Here is a 26,389-nt window from a genome sequence, read left to right on the forward strand (position 1 = left end):
TGCTTAGGGGAGTAATCCTCATAACACAGCCAGTCCAAGGCTGAGCTGCAACAAACGTAGCTGCCACGTTACTGCAAGCGCTCTCCAGGAGACTGTCGGGTAAGGGAACAGATGTACCCCAATGCCCTACTCGTTTCGTGGCACCAGTCCACTTCTTCAGGGTTGAGCTAGCAGGTAACCCGTCTACTAACAGCGAGACGCAAAGCGTGGATATGGAGTACGGCGACCATTTTTTTCCCGCGTGGACGATTCGAACAACTGCTCTGATGGCTGTGGACCGACATGCCCGACAGACACTGCAGAGAGGGATCGCGATCAGCGTCGTCACCTGGGGATCTGGGTGATATTGCTTAAAATAATGTCTTTTCCTGTAAGGGCATTACTGATCTATTGTCGTGTTTTTACCAGTAAACTTTAATACACGGTGTCCCTGCGCATCTCATCTCACATTCTATATACAACGTTTCCACGAGCAGTGGTTTTTACCATCTTAACTCGCCCAGTTTTGATGAATGTCCCATCACTTAAGACTTCAGATACTGTTTGTATAGCAATTGGTTAGAAGTAGCTGATGTGCGAAGGGAAAAATATACAATTTTAACGGGACATAATTAAGGTAACCGTTCTACTAAATGGGCTTTGAATATTTCCAAGGTACCAATTACAATTTGAATTATTACGTTACCTGCACTGTGGGACTTAATGCTTTTAAGTAATTTCTCTGCAGAGACCCTCCCAAGTGCCAAGCATATGCATTAATCATTTAGTACAGGGGCTCAACTCCAGTCCCCAGGCCCCCCCAACAGGTCAGGTTTTCAGGATATCCCAGCTTCAGCAGAGGGGTTGACTGAGGGCTGAGCCTCTGATTTAGCCACCTGCGCTGAAGCTGGGATATCCTGAAAACCTGACTGGGGGGGGGGGGGGGGGGGTGCTTGAGGACTGGAGTTCAGCATTCCATATTTACTATATGCAGGACTTATCTATTGAAATGAATAATAAAAGCTGACCACCGGGTCACGTGAAGCATGTTTAATAACTGAATCTTTCATTTTTCAACTGTGATGTGGCACGCCGGTTTGTAAACACACTGATTATTAACAAATGTACAAATTTGACACCGCAAAACAATTAGCAAACGTCTGTAGTGAAATTTAAACACGCTTTAAGAGGAGAGGTAGCAGGAGAAAAGGGCCCTTTTGTAATTAGTATAGCTTTGCATATATCTATGGTCTGGAATATTGTACAGTTGGATCTGGTTGGACATGATTCTAGTGAAGGTTTCGTGTCCAGCTCGTCTCACGCACGAGTCCTTACGGCTGTCACGACAATCTGGCAACAGTTCTGTGTCCGGATGAAAAGCTACCTCGGCTGTATTCCATTTGCAAGCTGTAACCAATGAACTTGTACACCTAAAATCGTGGCAGAGAACGGCAAAAAACCTCTCGGTGCAGGACACTGGGGGATCAAGTTGGAGGTGTAATCAGGTGATGATTGTAGGCTGCACATGAGCACGTTTAGCTAGAGACAAAAAAGGATCTCCAGCCCAAACGTGCTAAAATATGGACTGGGGATAGGAACCCAGCATGCCCTGCCATGGAAGGACTAAGATATGTACTGGGGACGGGAACCCAGCATGCCCTGCCATGGAAGGACTAAGATATGGACTGGGGACGGGAACCCAGCATGCCCTGCCATGGAAGGACTAAGATATGGACTGGGGACGGGAACCCAGCATGCCCTGCCATGGAAGGACTAAGATATGGACTGGGGACGGGAACCCAGCATGCCCTGCCATGGAAGGACTAAGATATGGACTGGGGACGGGAACCCAGCATGCTCTGCCATGGAAGGACTAAGATATGGACTGGGGATGGGAACCCAGCATGCACTGCCATGGAAGGACTAAGATATGGACTGGGGACAGGAACCCAGCATGCACTGCCATGGAAGGACTAAGATATGGACTGGGGATGGGAACAGGAACCCAGCATTCTCTGCCATGGAAGGACTAAGATATGGACTGGGGACGGGAACCCAGCATGCACTGCCATGGAAGGACTAAGATATGGACTGGGGACGGGAACGGGAACCCAGCATGCACTGCCATGGAAGGACTAAGATATGGACTGGGGACGGGAACGGGAACCCAGCATGCACTGCCATGGAAGGACTAAGATATGGACTGGGGACGGGAACGGGAACCCAGCATGCACTGCCATGGAAGGACTAAGATATGGACTGGGAACGGGAACCCAGCATGCACTGCCATGGAAGGACTAAGAGAAAGATGATTATGGGCGTAAAAGTTTCTCTTCTGGTTTTTAGTCTGACGTTAAGCAAATCATTTCTAGACTGGCCAAAGAAAAGGTGAACAGAGCAACGTTTAACCCCTTGGCTGCCAAATCTATTGGTAATGCACTGCAGTCAGGTTAGACCCATGTAGTACAGATCTCTTGCATTTTATCTCAAACGCTCACAAACAAGAAGATTTTCTCCCCTTTAAAAAAAAATGTACATTTTAAAGTAATTTAGTTAAAACAAGCTGCCATCACACCAATATAAGAACAGTGGGGAAGGCCCGGAGACCACGCACGGAGACGGCTTCAGCACATGGACCCATAACGGCACTAGGCATTAAATAAAGGATTCTTCTTCCCTGCTGGAGGGATCATGTGATCGAGCGCATGGTTTTCTGCCGATTCACAGGGGGGAGATCTCTTCTTCTTCTCCAGTGCACACAGAGGGTCCCAAAAAACTATTTGAGTCTCTACTCGGAGACCTAGGAAACTAGTCGAGGTCTTGGATTAAGAGGAAGGAGACGTCTGTCCAGGGAAGTAGGCGGAGGCGGCAGGGGGAGGCCTGGCCTGGGTGATGGTCAGTGACGAGGGTTTCATGTGCTCTGTAATGTGGAAAGAAGACAAAATGGCTGATGGACAAATCGACGTAACTGGGCTTCATACACCCGGCAAAACTGTCATCTGTCTAGTCAGGTCTCAAGGAGCAGTGGATGGGTAATACCAGGTCCCTGGCAACGGCAGGACATGTTGACAACCTGTCTGGAATGTAAGCTCTTGGGAACAGGACTCCTGTCACTTATTTATGGCTGAAGCTTGTTCCTGTTTATGAGAAACAGAGGCGACCGGCAGAGTTCCTAGTGCTGCTGCCAGAGACATTTCTGGATTTGGGTGCAAGTAATACTCCTGACCAGCTAAGTGGTGACCTCACCATTCACATGACTGACCTTGTTACACCATTATTGGCTTTTGCAGCTCAAAGCAGCTTATACATTGAGTTTTGGCTCTTCCAGGACAGGAGTTCCTAAGCACTATCAGTATTTTTCTGATCAGCTCTGCTGCTAGTCATTAGGCCTGATATTGCATTATTATCCTGTCTGCCATAGGTACACCTTTTGACTTACCTTATAGCCATTAGCCCGTTGGGCTTTACTCAAATTAGCACTGCTACCAGTCATTAGGCTGGATATTGCATTGTTATCCTTTGGTCACATGTATACTCAGTTCACCCTCTTTGCCAGTGCATTTTTTACTTGTTGGGAGACATTGTCCTTATAGGACATAAGGGAAGTACTTTTGATCGCTGTGATCTTGGGGAACGGTCCAGAAGGGGCATTACACCCCAAAACGTTGCCCCCCTTATCTTTGTCTTGTTCCCTCCCTCCCCCTTTCCCTTGTCTTTTCCTCCTCCATTCCCTCCCCTTCCCGTTTGTTCTCCCATTCCATTTTGTGCACATCAATTGTATGTTTGTACTATATTCTGGAAACGGACTTTTTGCTATTCACACTACTCTGAGTAATAGCACAGTAAACGCTACATGCCCTGGTATTTTGTGGCTATACTCTAGTAAAATCTCTTTTTGACATTTCGGCTTCCTTTCATTATTTCGTTTGAGTGCTGCGTCCCTTCCCTTTGTGTTATATATTGTCTTGGAGGAGGGTATAGGGTCCCTCCAGGGTCCTGTGCACCACAGTAATTTTTTATCTTCATTACACTATTAGAGTGCTGTTTAATCTATATACTTTCTGTTTATGAGAAATGTGCCGTTACAGGGGTAAAGATAACCCCTCCCTGGGCGTACCTGTGTTACAGCGGTAAAGATAACCCCTCCCTGGGCGTACCTGTGTTACAGCGGTAAAGATAACCCCTCCCTGGCCCTACCTGTGTTACAGCGGTAAAGATAACCCCTCCCTGGGCGTACCTGTGTTACAGCGGTAAAGATAACCCCTCCCTGGCCCTACCTGTGTTACAGTGGTAAAGATAACCCCTCCCTGGGCGTACCTATGTTACAGTGGTAAAGATAACCCCTCCCTGGGCGTACCTATGTTACAGTGGTAAAGATAACCCCTCCCTGGGCGTACCTATGTTACAGTGGTAAAGATAACCCCTCCCTGGGCGTACCTGTGTTACAGCGGTAAAGATAACCCCTCCCTGGGCGTACCTGTGTTACAGGGGTAAAGATAACCCCTCCCTGGGCGTACCTGTGATACAGCGGTAAAGATAACCCCTCCCTGGGAGTACCTGTGTTACAGCGGTAAAGATAACCCCTCCCTGGGCGTACCTGTGATACAGCGGTAACGATAACCCCTCCCTGGGAGTACCTGTGTTACAGCGGTAAAGATAACCCCTCCCTGGGCGTACCTGTGTTACAGCGGTAAAGATAACCCCTCCCTGGCCCTACCTGTGTTACAGCGGTAAAGATAACCCCTCCCTGGCCCTACCTGTGCCGCTCGCCAGGTTGTGGTTGAGTCCTCGCAGAGGAAAGACGCCATTTCTCTTCTTCAGGTATTTTAAGTCCAAACCTGCCGCCTCCCCACTGAAACAAGGGCAACATCTCGCTCAGCACGTTCTGCACCGTGCAACGCATGCGCATGTGCTCTGATCGGGGGACAGCTCCCAGGAGGGATGTATAGGGAGACAGACTTACTTTTCTTTATTTGCACTGGGAGCCGAGCCGGGATTCTGTGTCCCCGCACACGGGGGATTTGTTTTTGGAAACAGATTGCTGTACTGAACCTGGAAAGGGAGGAGAGGGTCAGACTCGACGCCCGTCCGAGAGCGATGGGCAGCACAGAACGAGAAATCAGTTTGTATTATGACAGCAGTCCTTCCGTCCCACTAAATGCACTACAGCAGCGGTTCCCAAACCCCCGTAAGGGCCCCCCCAAGACAGATCAGGGTTTAAAGGAGCATATGTTCCCCCCAAAAAAATGTTTTCCCCTAAGTGGGAAGCAGGGGGGGTTTCGAACCAGCTACGGAGATCCCAAGCTTTCTGAAATACTAGGGGGCGCTGATAATGGCTCCACACGTTTAAATGTCCCGGTCACGTTGGCCAATAGGAAGCCGCCAGATATGATGTCACAGTTTCCTATTGGCCCGCCTGACATAAAACATTTCAACTGTCGTTTGGATAGCCTGGCCAGAGCTTCTACCGGCACCCCCCCTACGGAGGTTTGTATCTCGGGAATCAGGGGTCACCGGAGCTGCAATAAATGCAGTCCCGCTCCGGAGACCTCCTGCTTCAAACCAATAAAACTAAAGCAGCAATACTGCTTTCCCTTTTAAAGGACAAGAAACCAAGAAGTCTATTCGTGTGTGTTAGCTTGGTTACAAATACTCTTCACCATTATACAATGCACCATACGCATTCCCTGCAGAGACCAACACCCCGACGGCTCACACGTCCAGAAGATTGACCGCTTACCCTTGGTCCGGGGCGGATCACCTCCAGTGAGGGTTGGTGGGTGGAAGCAGCGGGAGGTATGTAGGAGGACTTGAAGTGGTACGAAGAGGGGACGGGGTAGCTCATGCGAGAGGCGAGGAAGGGTAACCGGTACTCTGGCTGCACAGACAAAACCAAGCCGGGTGTGAGGAACAGGGTCAGAAACATTGAGGCAGAGGTGCGGCTTTCAAACGCCGAGGCACCGGGCGCGGGATCGCACGAAAGGTGCATGTACAGGCCTGAAGGCAGGGGTAACCCAACTCCTGATAACCCACTTACCGCCTGGCTGGGGGACCCGGACATCCTAAAGGGGGCGCTGCCGGGCAGTTCTTGGCTCTTTGCAGACTGGTTTTCATTGAGCTGTTTGTTCAACCATGAAATAACTGCACAGAAATAATGTACCCGTGAGAGAAAAGATCAGCGACACACAGAGGCACCAAAACACTGTCTGGAGGCGTCCGTCCTCCCTCTCCCCATCGCGAGAGGGGAATGAGAGCGGCGCGACGAGGGCGAGAGGGGAATGAGAGCAGCGCGACGAGGGCGAGAAGGGAATGAGAGCGGCGCGACGAGGGCGAGAGGGGAATGAGAGCGGCGCGACGAGGGCGAGAGGGGAATAAGAGCGGCGCGACGAGGGCGAGAGGTGAATAAGAGCAGCGCGACGAGGGCGAGAGGGGAATAAGAGCAGCGCGACGAGGGCGAGAGGGGAATGAGAGCAGCGCGACGAGGGCGAGAGGGGAATAAGAGCGGCGCGACGAGGGCGAGAGGGGAATGAGAGCAGCGCGACGAGGGCGAGAGGGGAATGAGAGCAGCGCGATGAGGGAGAGGGGAATGAGAGCAGCACGACGAGGGAGAGAGGGGAATAAGAGCAGCGCGACGAGGGAGAGGGGAATAACAGCAGCGCGACGAGGGAGAGGGGAATGAGAGCAGCGCGATGAGGGAGAGGGGGGAATGAGAGCAGCGCGACGAGGTCGAGGGGAATAAGAGCAAGGAGAGGGGAATAAGAGCAGCGCGACGAGGGCGAGAGGGGAATAAGAGCAGCGCGACGAGGGCGAGGGGAATAAGAGCAGGGAGAGGGGAATAAGAGCAGCGTGAAGAGACCGAGGTGAATAAGAGCAGCGTGACGAGACCGGGGTGAATAAGAGCAGCGCGACGAGACCGAGGTGAATAAGAGCAGCGCGACGAGACCGAGGTGAATAAGAGCAGCGCGACGAGACCGAGGTGAATAAGAGCAGCATGACGAGAGCAAGAGGAAGAAGAGCAGCGTGACGAGGGTGAGAGGGGAAAAGGAGCAGCGTGACGGGCGCAAGGGGGGAAAAGGAGCAGCGTGACGGGCGCCAGGTGAATAAGAGCAGCACAGGGTGTGGTATTAAGGTTATTAATCACCGTTCTCATTGGTCATCAGGAGCTGTTTGCTCTCCTCCAGTTTCTGCGCTGTTGCGTCTAACTGATTTCGCAGTTTTCCGGCCTGAAACAAGAACATTAAATAAAAGGCAGCTCAGCCCGATTATCTCTGAGATTATCCCACCTGGAAGTCCGGATATCTCCCCAACCCGTATAAAATTGCTGTGCTTTAAACATGTTGTTCTGTATTTCATGCAGTGTTTCTATTTAGATTATTTGCGCTGGTGAATGACATTCTCCTTATTGATTTTCTCGCTGGCAAGGAAACTTATTTGCAGTCACTTTAACCCCCCAACACCAACCCACTATTTTATTTATCTCCTGAACAGAGGGTTATCTGGAAGACTAGTCAGCTTGGTAATACAACAGGTAACTCAACAAAAACAGACCCTGCCTGGCTTCCTGCAGCTCCATCTCCACCCTCACCACCTCCTCTCTAAGCCGCAGACCCTGCCTGGCATCCTGCAGCTCCCTCACCCCCCTCACCTCCTCCTCTCTAAGCCGCAGACTCTGCCTGGCATCCTGCAGCTCCCTCTCCCCCCTCACCTCCTCCTCTCTAAGCCGCAGACTCTGCCTGGCATCCTGCAGCTCCCTCTCCCCCCTCACCTCCTCCTCTCTAAGCCGCAGACTCTGCCTGGCATCCTGCAGCTCCCTCTGCTCCTCCTGGATCAGTTTCTCCCTCTCTGCCAGTAGCTTTTCCTGCTGCACGGTCACCGTGTTCTTCAGTTTCAGACGGCTCATCAGGCCCCTCAGGTCTCCCTGCAGCTTCTTAATGATCTCGTTCGCCTTCAGAGCACGCGGTGGGAAGAGGAGAATTATTACAGCGCCTTGCAAGCCTGCGCACCCAATCAGCTCACCGAGCTTGAATAATGCTTTATTATTTATTAATTCCCTGTTTCTACAGTACTTTGTAATATACATGGTATATTTGTGGACACACACACACACTCTTGGATAGAGGAATCCCACGCACACTCAGGTCATTTCCCAGAAATAATAATATTAATAATTCAGTCCTAATAATAATAATAATATTATTATTAGTACACTGCACCATACATCAAATGTTATTTGATCGGTGAGTCATGGCTGATATATATTTATATTCAGTAGTATAGCAATATATATTTTCAGCACACAATAGGTTAAAATGTTTCCTTATAAGTTGGTTTTCTTACGAAGGATTTTAGGGCAGCATGAAACAGGAGGACATTTTTAGTGATAAGATTCTTTTCCTGGTTTCCCATACATTGTCTATAAGCTAAAATCTATATTCTGACAGGTGTGACCGTGTTTTTTTTTTTTAGCTCTGTCTGTTATTTCAAACAGTTCCTAGGATTCTTGTCTGTGTTTTATATTTTCTGATATATGTCTCTTTCTAGCTCTGATATATATTTTTCTTAGTTCTTTATCTTCCTGAGAAATCAATGTGTTTTAGCTTCGCACCCAGACACCCGCCGGCGCACCCAGACACCCGCCGGCGCACCCAGACACCCGCCGGCGCACCCAGACACCCGCCGGCGCACCCAGACACCCGCCGGCGCACCCAGACACCCGCCGGCGCACCCAGACACCCGCCGGCGCACCCAGACACCCGCCGGCGCACCCAGACACCGCCGACGCACCCAGACACCCGCCGGCGCACCCAGACACCCGCCGGCGCACCCAGACATGAATAAACCAAGGTCTTATGGCAGTAGACGACTTCGTAATTATGCCCAAGTGAATAAGGAGCTGCAACTGGGATTTAAACTGATGGTACACTAAGAGAAGCCGGCTGACCCGTCCTGCAGCGTCCATCTCACACTGATCCACAGCCCTGAACACCCCTCGGTCCTGACAAGCCCCCCTCACTGTGTCCCTGGGTCTCACCTTGAGAAGCTCTGCAGATAGCGACTTTATCGTTGCTTCCAGTTTCCCCACACGCACGTGCTTCTTCTCCGCACTAACTTCCAATGCCACCTGTGAAAGACACACGTTGCCCTGGGGTTTATGGATGCCTTTAATTATATAGCACAGTGCCAAACTGCGGGAAACGGCTCCAGGCGAGGAGAATCCTGCCTGTGCAGCCAACACAACAAGCACACATTCTCCAAAGTGCAGGTCTCCTCTAGGACTGAGGTGCAAAGCAGCGCTCTACTCACAAGTTCATCATTCTCCAATTAATGCGACAGCCAAGAACATTGGAAAGGCAACTTCCATCACCTGATGAAAGGTCCGTGTGGGACCTGAAACGTGGTCTTTCCCCTGCTCTTGGCTGTCACATTAAATGGAGAATTGCATTCTGAACGTGTGAGTAGCGCCCTGCTCTGTATCACTGCCCCAGAGACTTATTTATATAGCACCACCGCGCTACATAGCGCTTAACAGCAGTAATACACAGGACATAATAATATAAACATAATGGGAATAAGCGCTTCAGACCTGACAGTAACATTAGGAAAATAAGTAACTGCCCAGGTGAGCTCACAATCCAAGTGGTGAGTAGGGAGAACTTCGTAGGAGGGTGTTATGTAGAGTCTGCGAGGTCAAAGGTCGCTGCATGAGATGTATAGTGTATATACCTGCAGACCGGCCTGTCTCTCGTTTGTAAAGTATCCATATTTCATTTACATATAGGGGAGGGGGGGAAGTTTGCCGTCCTCTGGATCAATAGAAGTGTAATTAGAGGAGGAGTATCTTACACAATCATGTCTGTCACATGTTCCCAAGCGCATGTACTGGGTCAGGACCGGACAACTCCAGTCCTCACGCGCCACCAACAGGCCAGGTATTGGGAATATCCCTGCTTCAGCACAGGTGGCTCAGTCTTCGAGGCTCTTGAGGACTGGATTGGGCCACCCCGTACTAGGTCATCACGTAAACTATTCACACGCATAGAAATAAAACATTAACATTGGACCCAAAGGTCTTTAACAAGGCCGTAAAAAACAGAGGAAGAAGTTTCTCCCTGAAGAAGTAGTTTATTCTACGAAACATGTTGGATGATTTTTATCTAGTGCTTTAATATTGCCATTGCCTCCATTGGCTTCACCCTGCTAGTATCACTTCCGGTGGTAATTTTGGGCTTATGAGAGACTCTGACTGCCTCCCTGCCGGTTCCCTCGCTGCTGCGGAGACTGTGACGTCATCACGCAGTATCCCGCGACGGAGCGACAACGTGGCACGCCGAGTGTACCCTTGCAGAGCTGAGGTCTCACCCCCGCACAGTGGATCTGCTCGCTGAGTTACACGCGCTGCACCAGACGGCTTGGAAGCGCGAGCGGTCCCACCAAGCACCAATACCTGCAACGGAGCCTGGTTGCTGTAAAGGGAAATCCCCTTGGGAGCGATGTACTGCTGGATGAGGGGTTTTGGACATTAATCCTGCTCCTGAACCAACGTAGCGCCCCCGCTGAGAGAAGCAAGCTCCAGACTCTTCTGACAACAGTTGCTGAGTGGTAACTTGTGTGAAACACACTAAATGCACCTATTCCACTGTTTTGATGTACGCAGATTTATTACCCTGTAATTACTAATATATAGCAATACTTGCTTCACTATTTGGCGTTGTGCGCTGTTTCTTTTGTTTCCATTTCTTTAACAAGGCCAACTACATTGCAACAAGAGGCTCAGGAGAATGATTTACGTGTCCGACATCAGCCGGTGACACACACACACACACGTGAAATCAAACACAGTATGTACATCCCCCGCAACTCCCTCCGGCCGTGAGAGCAGTGGGCGAGCCAATGAGATACCAGCCTGAGACAGCCGAGTTACGGGCCCCGTGTTTAGATGCCAACCTTTTGCTCCTGGGTGGCAGTGAGCACCTCGTTGCTCCGCAGGACCAGCTGCTCCTTGTCCTTCATCTCCTGCTCTAGCACGGCCAGCCGCATCTGTAGGCGGTTCACCTCTTTCTCCTTCGCGTGACACTCCCCGTCCAGCGCAGAGTTCTCCCGCCGCAGGGAACCCACCTCCTGCTGCGCTCTCTGGCTTTCCTGGGGGGAGGGAGAGGATGAGAGAGAAGTCACGGAAGGGAAGCCACCTTCGGACGCTGTATTAAATAAAAGTGCCTGTGTCCTTTGTTAAAGGCATTATTTCCAAAGAGAATTTCATGCACGTTTTTATTATTTCTTAACATAGGAATGAAGCAGGGGGTCTCCAGAGCTGATCTATGTTAATTACAGCTCCGGGGACCCCGATTCCCGAGAAACCTGCACCCCCTTCGAAGATCCTGTATCTCGGTTTAAAGCTCCCACGTCACGCGGCCAATAGGAAGCCGCACCGGATGATGTCACAGCTTCTTATTGGCCCGCAGGGCACGGGAACTTTGACACCGCCATTACATGAACCCTGCTAGCCAAGCGGAGCGGCTACCTGCGTCTGTAACTCCGGAGGAAGGGGGTCCCCAGAGCTGAAATGAATGGGATTCATCTCCAGAGACCCCTGCTTCGCCCCTATGTTAAAAAATTTGAAATAAACCCTGCTTGGATTTCCTCTTGAAAGGGGTTCAGAGGGGAGCAACCCGTTGGAAACCACCTGAAACATCTATTAACTATTTAATCTCTTTCACTCCGCTTATTATAACTCAGGACAGGGCAGGATTTGTTTCAGTTCATGCATTTTCCCAATAATTGTCTAACAGAGGTGGCCAACTTACGGCCTGCGACGGCACGTGGAATAGCCCACGTGAGGGAGCAAAAACTAAATAAATAAATCAAAACTGACTGGAAAAAAATAAATAAAATAACACATACACACACACAATACGAAATCATTCAAATTAATAAAAACATGAGGGTAGCTCTTGTTATAAGAGCATCAATTAGAACTTTCTCTCACCCATCCTGCCTCCTGCAATTGTGCAGCTGCACTAAACTCCTCCTGTGTGTGGTAACAAGTGCCTGCAATGTGGGGGTGCTGGCTCTCTGCCTCCGTCTGGATGCAATGACACCAGTTCTTCGCTCTCATACCGCCCCCCCCACCCTAGTGCACAAACGATACTTCCCCCATCTAGGAGTGCTGGTACCTTCTTTGCTTTTGATTTTAAAATTGAAATAATGTAATTAAATGGAAGTTGTTCCCGGTATTGGTTTTGTGAGCAGATGAACGGTTAGAAATACGTACAGATCTGTAGTGACAGTGAATGTGGGCGCCAGTCGGGTCCCGTTACCCACCTCGGAAATCACTCCTAATACCGAGAGACTTACCTGCGAGTTCAGAAATCCCACGGAGACACTTTACACCGATACTTTTTTTAAATTAGGATTTCAAGTTTTTTCTTCGCAGTAATTTTTTTTTTTTTAAATATTACAATGTTTTTTATTGTACTTTGTTATTTTTGCAGTTATTTAGTTCATTTTTAGCTATTATTTGAAAGCAGATGTAGGGGGCCGTAGGACAGTAACACGCCTCAAAAAAAGGTTGGCCATATAATATACAGTTAGAATGAAGTCACAGTTTTGCTGGACGTCCGGCCGTTTCATGTCCTGAGCGGTTTCTTTCTGTTTAATGTATAAGTACGGATTGCTCTGGGACTCGGGTAAGCCCGTGATCGTGAAGTGTACAGCCGGGCGTCCACCAATGAGGTACCACTCCACAGTACTTCTGCTTCTACATACGTTGTGGTCTGCATCGCTTTTGAGGCGCCTGAAACAAGGGATATTGGGGTGCAGAGAATGATCAGACCCCGCTCACTCCCAGCACAGAGCACTGCACAGGGCAAGAAACGAGGGATATTGGGGTGCAGAGAATGATCAGACCCGTTACCGCTCACTCCCTGCACAGGGCGAGAAACGAGGGATATTGGGGTGCAGAGAATGATCAGACCCGTTACCGCTCACTCCCAGCACAGAGCTGCAGAGTGTGAGAAACGAGGGATATTGGGGTGCAGAGAATGATCAGACCCGTTACCGCTCACTCCCAGCACAGGGCTGCAGAGTGTGAGAAACGAGGGATATTGGGGTGCAGAGAATGATCAGACCCGTTACCGCTCACTCCCAGCACAGAGCTGCAGAGTGCGAGAAACGAGGGATATTGGGGTGCAGAGAATGATCAGACCCGTTACCGCTCACTCCCAGCACAGAGCTGCAGAGTGCGAGAAACGAGGGATATTGGGGTGCAGAGAATGATCAGACCCGTTACCGCTCACTCCCAGCACAGAGCGCTGCACAGGGCGAGAAACGAGGGATATTGGGGTGCAGAGAATGATCAGACCCGTTATCTCTCACTCCCAGCACAGAGCTGCAGAGTGTGAGAAACGAGGGATATTGGGGTGCAGAGAATGATCAGACCCCGCTCCCTCCCAGCACAGAGCGCTGCACAGGGCGAGAAACGAGGGATATTGGGGTGCAGAGAATAATCAGACCCGTTACCGCTCACTCCCAGCACAGAGCGCTGCACAGGGCGAGAAACAAGGGATATTGGGGTGCAGAGAATGATCAGACCCGTTACCGCTCACTCCCAGCACAGAGCTGCAGAGTGTGAGAAACGAGGGATATTGGGGTGCAGAGAATGATCAGACCCGTTACCGCTCACTCCCAGCACAGAGCTGCACAGGGCGAGAAACGAGGGATATTGCGGTGCAGAGAATGATCAGACCCGTTACCGCTCACTCGCTGCACAGGGCGAGAAACGAGGGATATTGGGGTGCAGAGAATGATCAGACCCTTTACCGCTCACTCCCAGCACAGAGCTGCAGAGTGTGAGAAACGAGGGTTATTGGGGTGCAGAGAATGATCAGACCCGTTACCGCTCACTTCTAGCACAGAGCTGCAGAGTGCGAGAAACGAGGGATATTGGGGTGCAGAGAATGATCAGACCCGTTACCGCTCACTCCCAGCACAGAGCTGCAGAGTGCGAGAAACAAGGGATATTGGGGTTCAGAGAATGATCAGACCCGTTACCGCTCACTCCCAGCACAGAGCTGCAGAGTGCGAGAAACGAGGGATATTGGGGTGCAGAGAATGATCAGACCCGTTACCGCTCACTTCTAGCACAGAGCGCTGCACAGGGCGAGAAACGAGGGATATTGGGGTGCAGAGAATGATCAGACCCCGCTCACTCCCAGCACAGAGCTGCAGAGTGTGAGAAACGAGGGATATTGGGGTGCAGAGAATGATCAGACCCCGCTCACTCCCAGCACAGAGCTGCAGAGTGTGAGAAACGAGGGATATTGGGGTGCAGAGAATGATCAGACCCCGCTCACTCCCAGCACAGAGCTGCAGAGTGTGAGAAACGAGGGATATTGGGGTGCAGAGAATGATCAGACCCGTTACCGCTCACTTCTAGCACAGAGCTGCAGAGTGTGAGAAACGAGGGATATTGGGGTGCAGAGAATGATCAGACCCCGCTCACTCCCAGCACAGAGCTGCAGAGTGTGAGAAACGAGGGATATTGGGGTGCAGAGAATGATCAGACCCCGCTCACTCCCAGCACAGAGCTGCAGAGTGTGAGAAACGAGGGATATTGGGGTGCAGAGAATGATCAGACCCGTTACCGCTCACTCCCAGCACAGAGCTGCAGAGTGTGAGAAACGAGGGATATTGGGGTGCAGAGAATGATCAGACCCGTTACCGCTCACTTCTAGCACAGAGCTGCAGAGTGTGAGAAACGAGGGATATTGGGGTGCAGAGAATGATCAGACCCGTTACCGCTCACTCCCAGCACAGAGCTGCAGAGTGTGAGAAACGAGGGATATTGGGGTGCAGAGAATGATCAGACCCCGCTCACTCCCAGCACAGAGCTGCAGAGTGTGAGAAACGAGGGATATTGGGGTGCAGAGAATGATCAGACCCGTTATCGCTCACTCCCAGGACAGGGCGAGAAACGAGGGATATTGGGGTGCAGAGAATGATCAGACCCGTTACCGCTCACTCCCAGGACAGGGCGAGCGCATGTGTGCCTCACGAGACAAATCCGGATTTCTCTGTCTATCCAGTTATCAGCTGCCAAATCAGACTGAAAAGATTCAGAAAACTGCAATGCATCTTTACAAAGTGAGTAAAACATACTGTATGGCTGATTCAGTCTCCTCGCTCTCAGGGGGAACACAGTGAGAAATAGATATATACACATTTCCTCTGGGGTTTCATTGCGCGGATAACCATGGTTAGCTCACATCTTCCACCCCTTGTAACTTGGCTTTGAGCTCCTGAATGGTGGATTCGGCCTTGTATCTCCTCTCCAGCAGCTCCTTGTTGGCGTGTTCCAGCTCCGTGACGCGGTGCTGCAGCTGCTGGGTGCCCCGCTGGTGTGAGCTCTCTGCTGCCTCCTTCTGCTGCTCATACTGCTGCAGGAGCTGAGAGTGAGCCTGGGGGGGAGATCACACGTACCATGCAACAGTGAGATCCTGTATGTATCCAACATGTGAGAGGCTGCTAACACTTACCCTGCTCTATCTAAAAACTTATGTTCCAAGGTCACAAACCTGTGAATATCCCACACACTACACAATGTCTGTGAATATCCCACACTACACAATGTCTGTGAATATCCCACACACTACACAATGTCTGTGAATATCCCACACACTACACAATGTCTGTGAATATCCCACACACTACACAATGTCAACCATCTAACACGAACTCTGCAAGACAGAGCGTTTGTATGTATGCCAAGCACGTGAGACACAGCCTACCATCTCACACTGACACTTCAAGATCACACCCCGTGTGTGTATCCGTGAGACACAGCCTACCATCTCAAACTGACCCTGCAAGATCACAGACCCTGTGTGTGTATCCAATGTGAGACACAGCCTAACATCTCACACCGACACTGCAAGATAATAGACCCCCCTATGTGTATCCGTGAGACACAGCCTACCATCTAGCAGACACTGCAAGATCACAGACCTCCCGTGTGTATCCAACGTGAAACACAGCCTACCATCTCACACCGACACTGCAAGATCACACCCCCGTTTGTGTACCAAACGAGAGACAGGCTACCATCTCACACTGACACAAGATCACAGACCCTGTGTGTGTGTATCCAACATGAGACACAGCCTACCATCTAACACCAACACAGCAAGATCACAAACCCCAGTGTGTATCCGTGAGACACAGCCTACCATCTCACACCGACACTGCAAGATCACACCCCCGTTTGTGTACCAAACGAGAGACAGGCTACCATCTCACACTGACACTACAAGATCACAGACCCTGTGTGTGTGTGTATCCAACATGAGACACAGCCTACCATCTAAAACCAACACAGCAAGATCACAAACCCCTGTGTGTATCCGTGAGACAGCCTACCATCTCACACCGACACTGCAAGTTCACACACCCCGTGTATCCAACGTGAGAGACAGCCTACCATCTCACACCGACACTGCAAGTTCACACACCCCGTGTATCCAACGTGAGAGACAGCCTACCATCTCACACCGACACTGCAAGATCACAGACCCAGTGTGAATCTAACGTGAGACACAGCCTATCATCTCACACCGACACTGCAAGATCACAGACCCTGTGTGTGTATCCAACGTGAGACACAGCCTACCCATCTCACAGACCCCCTGTGTGTACCCAAAGTGAAACAGAGCCTACCATCTCACACCGACCCTGCAAAATCACAGACCCAGTGTGTGTGTATCCAACGTGAGACAGAGCCTACCATCTCACACCGATCCTGCAAAATCACAGACCTTCTGCTATCGAACACTTATCAGGAGTGCAAATGTGAAGGTGCTGTGCTTGTTTCTCTGCTTTAGCCCTCTTATGAGGCATTATAGATAGCAGACAGACAATATAATACATGTGTGACCCCATCCCCCCACCTACCTGCTGTGCCTTGTCCTTCTCACGCGTCCGCTCCTCAGAGTGCTGACTCGTTAGGGCTGTGACTTGGAGCGACCACTCGCTTTTTAACCTGTCCAACTCCCGACTCTTCTCAGACAGGGTCTGTGGGGAGCACGTGGCAGAGCGATTGGTGACGAGCTGTGTGTGTGACTGTGATATACCATTACTAGAAACAAAGTACAACATGGGAAAGGGACGCCCAGCTACATATGTCATGGTATATGTAGGTTTAGTTTAATGTGGGGTGCGTGGGAAAACACCCGTTCACCATCGGAACGGAGCAAAATGTAGAAAAATGATAATCAGGCACACAAAGGGCAAAAAGGATATACACAGAGGAGGAGGCATATCAAGAAATACACGCAAATAAAACCGCAACACACGTAGCACTGCGTGATTTCCTTTTGGCATTAGCAGATTGAAGCTGAATTGTGTTCCCCCTGCTTCCAGACACACTTACCTCCGTAGGGGGTACCAGTATCTGCAGCCAGGGAACTTGTGTGCCTAACATAATGGTGGCCTTAACATGTCACACGGGCCAATAGGAAGCTGTGACGTGATCCTTGGCCGCTTGTTACTGGCCCGCGTGACCGGGACATGTAAAGCAGCGACCCACAAACTTTCTTTTATCACATTGAAGCAGGAAATCTACGGCGCGAACCCCTATTTAATCTCCAGGGACACCCCGGTGCCGGGATACTTACCTTTGTAGTGGGCGCCGGTAGCCAGTCCGGCTCGCACCCAGGGTTCACATTATGATGAAACAGGAAAAGAGGGCGGTGCACAGCAGATTGCAATGAATGGTTCACATTATGGCTGCTTTTCAAGGCTCCCGGGCCCTGTGGGCCAATAGAAAGCCGTGATATCAGGAGTCGCTTCCTATTGGCCCATGCGACGTGGGAGCTTAAAACTTGCAGAGAGATACTGACACCCCCTTTGAAGGTAAGTATCTCTGGAAGCAGGGGGTCCCCGGGGCGGAAGTGAATGGGGTTCATCTCCGGAGACCCCCCGCTTCAACCCTGTAAGAAAACAAAATTGAATTAAAAAAAAAAAAAATGTAAACAAACCGTGCTGTGCTACTTTAGGCCGCAATTATAATGGCGTCACACGCCTCCGGAACAAATGTTTGGACCCTCATGATGCCGCCCACAGTGTGCGCGACCACGCGAGCGAAGAAGCGCGACTCTCGGGAAGACAAAAACATTTGGTCTTTGCCGCGCGACGGCCGGGTCACGGGAGCGGTTCAGCCGATGAGGGAGAACCGCTTACGTGACGTCACGGCCACGCCTCCACCACGGACCTCAGAGCAGGCGTGCGACATGTCACGCACGCGGCCACTATAAACACGATCTTGTGAGGACAAAACATGGGGTGTACTGAACCCGAGAAACTCTCAAAAAAGACAACAAGTGCAATCCCTCACAGAATAGCAAAGTGCAAACATGGCTGTGCAGAAAACCATGGCGAGTGTGGCTTGGATGTAAGCTGGAATATAGGCAAAGGTTATTGCAATGTGTAGTTTTGGTGTCTTGAAACCCACTTGACGTCTACTAATTTTAAGTGTCCAGAAAAGCTATTTCGACAGAGCCATTGAGAGTTTAATTGATGGCAAGGCTGAATTAATCACAATTACAAATTCCATCAATGAGTCCTCTCCTCTTGTCCAGATACCAAAAACATTATCGATATACCTTAGCCAATGATGCAAAACGGTTAGAGGATTAGGATACACTCAATTCTAGATGACTGCATACGTGGGGGCCATGATATCGTGTTATTGATCCAGGGACGAGTATAAGAGGTCGATCGGATTGCATAGTTGAAGTAGGAACGATTGAAGGGTCGGCTGTGACCTGTGACGCCTGTCCCTCTTCATGCTGCAAGATATTGGGGTTGATGTCTGTGATACTCTTGCTCTATGGACTTTGCTTGTTCTATCAGGGATTGCGCTTGTTTTTAGGGTTTCTCACGCGAGTACATCCCATGTTTTACCCAATTAATTTAAATGGTTATTTTTTTCTATGCCTCTTTTTCTGTGTATATCTCTATTGCCCTTGGAGTGCTGGATTATCTTTTTTCTATTACCAGAAATAAATACACACCAGGCCCGTTAAGTGAGATTGTGAGAAGGGCGCTGAACAAAAAATGTCCAAAGTACAGTCACTTGGCAATCGAGGTGCAAAAAAAACACAGGTCAATGATTGGAATGTGCCACAAATATAACACCTCCCCCATCCCGACACACCTCCCCCATCCCGACACACCTCCCCCATCCCGACACACCTCCCCCATCCCGACACACCTCCCCCATCCCGACACACCTCCCCCATCCCGACACACCTCCCCCACCCCGACACACCTCCCCCACCCCGACACACCTCCCCCACCCCGACACACCTCCCCCACCCCGACACACTCTCAGCGCTCCCAGCTTCTTTTACCTGCTGAACACACATCAGCTGTCGGCCAAGATCATCTTCTGTTCTTTTAAGTGACTTCTGTAATACATTTTTTTCTTCCTACGTGGAGAAGCCAACAGGTTATCCTGTAAGTGAGCGCACATGTAATAAATTACACCCCATCCATTGTCCCCCAAGATCATCACCTTGATGCATCTGAGACTTGCTGCGAGGTAGGTCTTAATTTCCAAGTCGTTTGCTGGCAGGAGTCTTAATGAGAGGTGTGTCAAGTGCTTGAACGGATTGGTCTCCACCACGTCCAGCTGGGCAGCAGAGTTACCCAACACAGAGGCCGAGGAGGTCAACTGCAGCAGGAACCTGCAGGGACCGAGCGAGCCACAATCAAGTCTTAATATAGCCAGGGCATGCCATACACCAGCAGGGTGGTCATTGGCTGGCACCATTACAGGGAACAGAAACAACCTAATATCACAGCCTTGATGCTACACTCTACACTACTACACTACAGCTCAATACACAGCAGCTCTCTTTCATAATTAATTTTACTGTTAAATCATTTGGATGCTGGTTACATAGTTACTGATGTTGAAGAAAAGACATGCGTAAATCAAGTTCAACCTATGCTACATTCAGACGACAGATACTTTATCCGAAATACAGCTGAACCCCGTTATAACGCAGTGCTCGGGGGCCACAGAATGAGACCGCGTTATAAAAATAAAAAAAGGGCGCCGCGATCAGGGATTCCGCGTCCGGCGGAGAGCTGGGATAACTCTCCCAGCTCTCCCTGAGCCCGGCAACGCAGCGGCAATTCCCCCCCCCTCCCCAGCACTACCCGGCTTCTGCAGCAACATCTCATCTGTGTGCTGTGCAGAAAAGCTGCGAGTGGGGGGAGCGTGGGAAGGATCTCACGGAGTCAGGAGAAGCCAGCTCCCTTCTCTCCTCCCCCCAGCGGAGGTGTGTGTGGGTGTGTGTGTGTGTGTGTGTGTCCGGACATTCCTCTCTGCAAATCCTGGAAGTTTGACAAAAATAATAATAATAATAATAATTTTTATTTAAACGGGAGCCACGCTCACACCGCGTTATAAGAGGATCTGCGTTGTAGCGGATCGTGCTATAACGGGGTTGAGCTGTACGTACTTACAGTATATTGATCCAGAGGAAGGCAAACAAAAAATCCCACTGAAATATCATCCAATGATATCTCATAAGGGGAAAAATAAATTCCTTCCCGACTTCAAATATTGGCAATAAGATTACTCCCTGGATCAACATCCCTCCCATGTTTACTTATTTCCCGATATACCTTTGCTTTCCAAAAAGATGTCCAACCTTTTTTGGACATATCTATTGTATCTGCCACAATCTCCATGGGTACTGAATCCCACATTGTAACTGCCCTTACTGTAAAGAACCCTTTCCTTTGTTGCTGATGAAATTTTCTTTCCTCCAACCTTAAGGGATGACCCCGTATCCTTTGTACTGCCCTTGGGATAAATAGTTCTTTTTAAAGCTCCTTGTACTGTCCCCGAATATATTTGTATATAACTGTAGTTATATCCGCTCTTAACATTGTATTGCGGGTCTCTTCTGGGACTCCTCGCAGAGGGCAGTGGAAATAGCAGGGCGGCTTGAGATTGTGTGACCATCAGGCCCTGCCTTAGCCACATCGCTGACTGCAAGTCAAAAGCTTCTCCCACCTAAAACCCAATTTATGCAGGTGTTCTCTCCATTGTACCTTAACCATGTCTCATGCGTGCCACTCTAACTTATGTAGATAAACTGACTGAAAAACCCTCATTATAGCAGATCTGCCAGGGTTAAACCCAAAACAGAGAACAACTGAGAGGCTCCCAAAAAGAAATCCACTTTGGGCAACAAAAGGCAAACAGATTTTTTTTTTTGGGAGCCCCTCAGTTCTCTATTTTGTTTTGATTAGTCTATCCATAGTGTGCACCTGCCATTCACTCACATTAATATTGGGTCTATTAGTTAGGAGATGCAGTTGATCATTAGCCTCCCTGTTTCTTTTTGGGGGGTAAACCCAACAGGAAATGACACAGGGCACACAGAAAAATCCTTCCAATTCCATCATTTATGGCAAGATCCTATATTTCTGATATCTGCAAGTCAGTGTCTCACTAAGGAACTTATTCAATAACCCCCGAAACGGCCCATCACCCTGCGATCAGCCCAAAACTCCCATGCAAGTCAACAGGAATTCTCAGACGATGGCGGTGCGATCAGTCGCTTCAGGGGTTACTGAATAAGCCAGTCAAACCGAAAACAGGGGGAGGATTAGGTTTCCTACCTTGGCACATCTTTGCCCTCCTCCTGGATACACTGATGCAGCAAATCGATAAACTTCTGAGGAAACGCAGAGAAGTCGACCAGGAGGCCCTGCTGCACCTTCAAGCTTCATGGAAGGAGAATGCAGGTGAGCCAAGGTCAGAGAAAGGGAAACCCTACAGGGAATGTCCCGTACACCGCACACGCGGCAGCGTCTTACCTCTGGAAATCGTCCTCTGAAATCACAAGGTTGAAGAGGAAGAAGGGGTCGGCATCATCGGTGACCTTCACTACCAAGTCCTACGGGGTGAAGAGTGCAAACATTCAACATGGTGCTGCCCGAGGGTCTCAGAATACCCCACAGGCTTCTCAAAGTGACGTGGGTAAAACGACACAGAGCTGGACTCCCGTCTTGTAACTGCTGCAAAATCATTCTGCTGATATGATATCTTCTATAAAGTATCAAGAATCACATCTTAGTGCTTAAGAGAAAGGGGGAATCTTCATTAAATGAGGCCGAATAATAACACCAACTGGATTTTTTTAAAGCTGCAGACCAAGCAATATCCTACTGGTGTGTTTTCTAATAAATCAGTTCTGTACTATGAGCAAATACTTGTAGCATTTAAAACAAAACTCTGAGTGACATTTTTTAAGTATTATAATGCAACAAGTATTTTATGTTTCTATAGCAACAATTTACAAAGTCACATCCCCTTCCTCTTCTGAAACAGACTCTGGCACACCCCTTTTTGAGCCCCGCCCTCTTTCTAGCAGTGCACCAAATTTATCTATTGACTGCCTGGTCACATGATCTTCCCCACAGAACTTTGCATCTTTGCTCCTCTTCTGCTGCACTGGCAGCCATTTAGTGAACCCCGGAGCCGAATCTTCGGCAACTTGGCAAATTACTTATTGTGTGGATTGTATTGATGCACATATTAAATGGGGAAAAAGTGCTTTTCTTTTTTAACGGCAGCTTGTACTGCTGATTTAATATATACACGTATACATATATACACGGAATAGAGGCATTAGGAAGAAACACGATAATCTTTCAAGGGAACCTTCCCCTGCGCCTCAAGAGGAAAGTGTTGGACCCGTGCGCGGATGTGACCCGTGCACCCTGCCCGTGCGCGGATGTGACCCGTGCATCCTGCCCGGATGTGACCCGTGCATCCTGCCCGGATGTGACCCGTGCATCCTGCCCGGATGTGACCCGTGCATCCTGCCCGTGCGCGGATGTGACCCGTGCATCCTGCCCGAGCTCACGTGTGGATGTCAAACTTGGACCCTAAATGTGAAGATAATTAAGAAGCGTAAGACAACGCAAAGACGTATGGAGAGATGCATGCTGGGTATTACCAGAAGACACGGAAGAGAGAATGAATGGGTTCAAAACCAAACAAAAGTCTGTGACATCCCCACAAGGGTGATTAAAACGGCGGTCGGCAAAACAAAACTCAAGAAGAAATGACCATCGTTGGACAAAGATGGAACTCAACTGGATTCCAAGAGAGATTAAAAGACTGAGACGATGCCCAAAAGTAAGATAGGAGGTATAATGAGAACATATGTTGGCGTGACGTGGAGAAGAGAGGCTGTAACCACAGCACATGGGAGATCATTGGGGAGGCTTCATCCAGCAGTGGGGAGACACGGGCTGGAGAGGATGGGATGAGAATGTCTGGGAGCGACATGGAGAAGAGAGGCTGTAACCGTAGCACCTGGGAGATCATTGGGGAGGCTTCATCCAGCAGTGGGGAGATACGGGCTGAAGACGATACACATATACACAAACTACATTTGCACAGAACCAGCCATATACACAGTACTTCACATACCAAACATTTAGGACTGAATCTGCTTCTAACTGACCAGATGAATATTGATCACACACAAACCTTCTTATGAACGGGACTTGTAGCTGAATGCAGCTCAATACAGATCCGGACTTCCAGCCGCCTGTGACACGAGAAAGAAATGTCAGTGCTGTGAGATATTAGGGATGGGGGCAGTGGAGGGACTACCATACGTCCATCGTTCACACGCTGGAACTCTGCTCTGGCACTTATTTTAGCTGCCGGAAAAGCATTTCTAATGGCCCCCCTCTCCACACCCCCTCCCCGAGCCCTACCTATGTTGCGGGACCTTATACATACACACATCTGGGGTTGACCACAGCATTATTTAAGCCACAAAAATACAAGAACTAAAACAACCAGGCGAAGTTTCAGGGTTGCCATGGCGGCCCAACAATTTTGGGGATTTATCTGTTCCTGGTAGCTAGAGGTAGTTAGCGACGGATCTACGTGCCCCATATAAGCCAAGTGTATAACCGACACACACACACCGCTCCTCGCAGTCCCGGCTCCTCAGCAGCACCTTGAGTTCCCGGCTCAGCAGCTCCTGAACCTGACACATCTTGAAACCTGTCCTGTCCCCTCTATCCCCTCTCCTTCCTCTATATCCCCCCTCTATCCCCTCTCCTTCCTCTATCTCCTCTCTATCCCCCTGTCCCCTCTCCTTCCTCTATCCCCCCTCTATCCCCCTGTCCCCTCTCCTTCCTCTATCCCCCTGTCCCCTCTCCTTCCTCTATCCCCCTCTCCCCTCTCCTTTCTCTATCCCCCCCTCCCCTCTCCTTTCTCTATCCCCCCTCTATCTCCTCTCTATCCCCCCCTCTATATCCCCCCGTCCCCCCTCCTTCCCCCCTTTATATCCCCCCGTCCCCTCTCCTTCTCCCCTCTATATCCCCCCCGTTTCCTCTCCTTCCCCCCTCCTCCCTCTATATCCCCCCGTCCCCCCTCTATATCCCCCCGTCCCCCCTCTATATCCCCCCGTCCCCCCTCTATATCCCCCCGTCCCCCCTCTATATCCCCCCGTCCCCTCTCCTTCCCCCCTCTATATCCCCCCGTCCCCTGCTTCCCCCCTCTATATCCCCCCGTCCCCCCTCTATATCCCCCCGTCCCCCCTCTATATCCCCCCGTCCCCCCTCTATATCCCCCCGTCCCCCCTCTATATCCCCCCTCTATTCCCCTGTCCCCCCTCTCTTCTGTCTCCCGGTTCCGGTCTCCCTCCGCCGCTACCGCGAGACAAATTCCAAATCAACCGCCCGCTGCGCGGTGTACGTCATGACGTCACCGCGTAGGCGATGCCGTGCCCACCATCTTGTTTTCGGGAAATAGGCATATATTGCGTGATGGTGTCACCGAAGGGGGCGTGCAGTGGCAGACATCTTTGTTACTGGCAGAGGCTAGGACAGGGATTACCTGTCGGACACAGAAATAGTTTACAGGGACCAGGAGTCTGGAGTGGGGGGGGGGGACAGAGTCAGAGAGGGGGGGATAGAGTCAGAGAGAGGAGTGAGGGGGATAGTCAGAGAGGAGTGAGGGGGGCTAATTAGTGAAGGGGGGATAAAGTCAGAGTGGTGGGGGGGATAATTATTGAGGGGATAGGGTCAGAGTGATGGAGCCACAGGAATCCCTATTACTTATGGGGCCAGAGGCAGGGCAGACCCCCTGTACCGTGCCCACTCCCCTCACTGTAAATAACTTGCAGGAGCCTTGTGGCCCCCTTACTGTGCCCGGCTCCCAGGAGCCTTGTGGCCCCCTCACTGTGCCTGGCTCCCATGAGCCTTGTGGCCCCCTCCCTGTGCCCAGTTCCCAGGAACCTTGTGGCCCCGTCCCCGGACCCCTGCCCGGGAGGTGCAGTTACTTCGTGCAGAAAAAGAGGCGATTCTGCAAAATGATCGTGTCCGAGGGAAAGAAATTCTGTGGGGAACACGCAGGGAATGGGGAGGTGCGGAGAGAGAGGGGAAGGCACAAGGGGAGAATGGAGGAGAGGTGCGGGGGAGAATGGAGGAGAGGTGCGGGGGAGAATGGGGAGCTAGGGAGACGGGGAGGTGCAGAGAGGGGGGAGAATGGGGAGAGGAGAGGTGCGGAGAGAGGGGAAGGCGCAAGGGGAGAATGGAGGAGAGGTGCGGGGGAGAATGGGGAGGTAGGGAGAGAGGGGGAGGTGCAGAGAGGGGAGAATGGGGAGAGAGGAGAGGTGCGGAGATTGTTGGTGCAGGGGAAGAATGGGGAGGCGCAGAGAGAAGGGGAGGGAGGTGCAGAGGGGAGAATGGGAGATAGGAGAGGTGCGGAGAGAGGGGGGAGAATGGGGAGATAGAGGTGGGGGGAGAATGGGGAGATAGAGGTGGGGGGAGAATGGGGAGGTAGAGGTGGGGGGAGAATGTAGAGGTAGAGGTGGGGGGAGAATGGGGAGGTAGAGGTGGGGGGAGAATGGGGAGGTAGAGGTGGGGGGAGAATGTAGAGGTAGAGGTGGGGGGAGAATGGGGAGGTAGAGGTGGGGGGAGAATGGGGAGGTAGAGGTGGGGGGAGAATGGGGAGGTAGAGGTGGGGGGAGAATGGGGAGGTAGAGGTGGGGGGAGAATGGGGAGGTGGGGGGAGAATGGGGAGATAGAGGTGGGAGAATGGGGAGGTAGGGAGAGAGGGAGTTGCAGGGAGAGAGGGGGAGGTGCAGAGAGGGGAGAATGGGGAGATAGGAGATTTGGGAAGACAGGTTAGGTGCGGAGAGGGGGGGTGGGAGAATGCGGAGAGGAGCATTGTCTGATAACCGGACACGTGTTCATATTCAATGTGTCCTCCCAGGAGCAGAGCGGCAGAACGCGGATCCCGTGCCCTCTGGACCCCAAGCAGTGAGTTCCCGGGATCTGGGAGACGTGTATTTACACGGGCTCTAAG

General features: G+C 50.7%; 2 protein-coding genes across 5 annotated transcripts in view; one reads left to right on the plus strand and one right to left on the minus strand.

Moving 5' to 3' along the window:
• Positions 1-1,014: 1,014 nt before the first annotated feature.
• SASS6 (SAS-6 centriolar assembly protein) lies at positions 1,015-24,135 on the minus strand. Of its 2 annotated transcripts, none has more exons than XM_075617086.1 (17): positions 24,001-24,135; positions 23,552-23,612; positions 21,868-21,947; positions 21,670-21,774; positions 19,544-19,715; positions 19,380-19,457; positions 16,921-17,040; positions 15,240-15,431; positions 10,924-11,118; positions 9,011-9,100; positions 7,745-7,924; positions 7,121-7,202; positions 6,017-6,120; positions 5,720-5,857; positions 4,943-5,031; positions 4,737-4,831; positions 1,015-2,899 (listed from the first exon to the last, which is right to left on the minus strand). In XM_075617086.1, the coding sequence occupies exons 1-17, from the start codon at positions 24,069-24,071 to the stop codon at positions 2,805-2,807; spliced, it is 1,947 nt and encodes a 648-aa protein (XP_075473201.1). In that variant the 5' UTR covers positions 24,072-24,135; the 3' UTR covers positions 1,015-2,804. The 2 variants fall into 2 exon arrangements, with proteins under 2 accessions (XP_075473201.1, XP_075473202.1); XM_075617087.1 differs by lacking the exon at positions 24,001-24,135 and adding an exon at positions 23,964-23,984.
• A 930-nt stretch (positions 24,136-25,065) lies between these two features.
• The window catches only part of TRMT13 (tRNA methyltransferase 13), a 47,344-nt gene continuing 46,020 nt past the window's right edge, over positions 25,066-26,389 (plus strand). Inside the window, exons 1-3 of one of the 3 annotated variants that reach the window (XM_075617089.1) lie at positions 25,068-25,245; positions 25,282-25,445; positions 26,297-26,343. In XM_075617089.1, coding sequence (XP_075473204.1) covers positions 25,113-25,245; positions 25,282-25,445; positions 26,297-26,343 — 344 coding nt within the window. In that variant the 5' untranslated portion in view covers positions 25,068-25,112. Of the gene's footprint in view, positions 25,446-26,296; positions 26,344-26,389 lie in introns of all 3 variants that reach the window. The other 2 variants (XM_075617091.1, XM_075617088.1) reach the window with 2 other exon arrangements.

This window comes from Ascaphus truei, chromosome 10, assembly GCF_040206685.1.
Source record: "Ascaphus truei isolate aAscTru1 chromosome 10, aAscTru1.hap1, whole genome shotgun sequence".
Lineage (NCBI taxonomy): Eukaryota > Metazoa > Chordata > Amphibia > Anura > Ascaphidae > Ascaphus > Ascaphus truei.

What these genes read in the sequence shown, in the direction of transcription:
- SASS6 (XM_075617086.1), bottom strand. Translation starts at nt 24,071, where the DNA reads ATGTGTCAGGTTCAGGAGCTGCTGAGCCGGGAACTCAAGGTGCTGCTG. An exon ending in AGAAGGACAAGGCACAGCAG is followed by an intron (nt 15,432 to 16,920) that starts GTAGGTGGGGGG and finishes TCTCCCCCCCAG; the next exon opens with GCTCACTCTCAGCTCCTGCA. An exon ending in CAACCTGGCGAGCGGCACAG is followed by an intron (nt 2,900 to 4,736) that starts GTAGGGCCAGGG and finishes TCCACATTACAG; the next exon opens with AGCACATGAAACCCTCGTCA.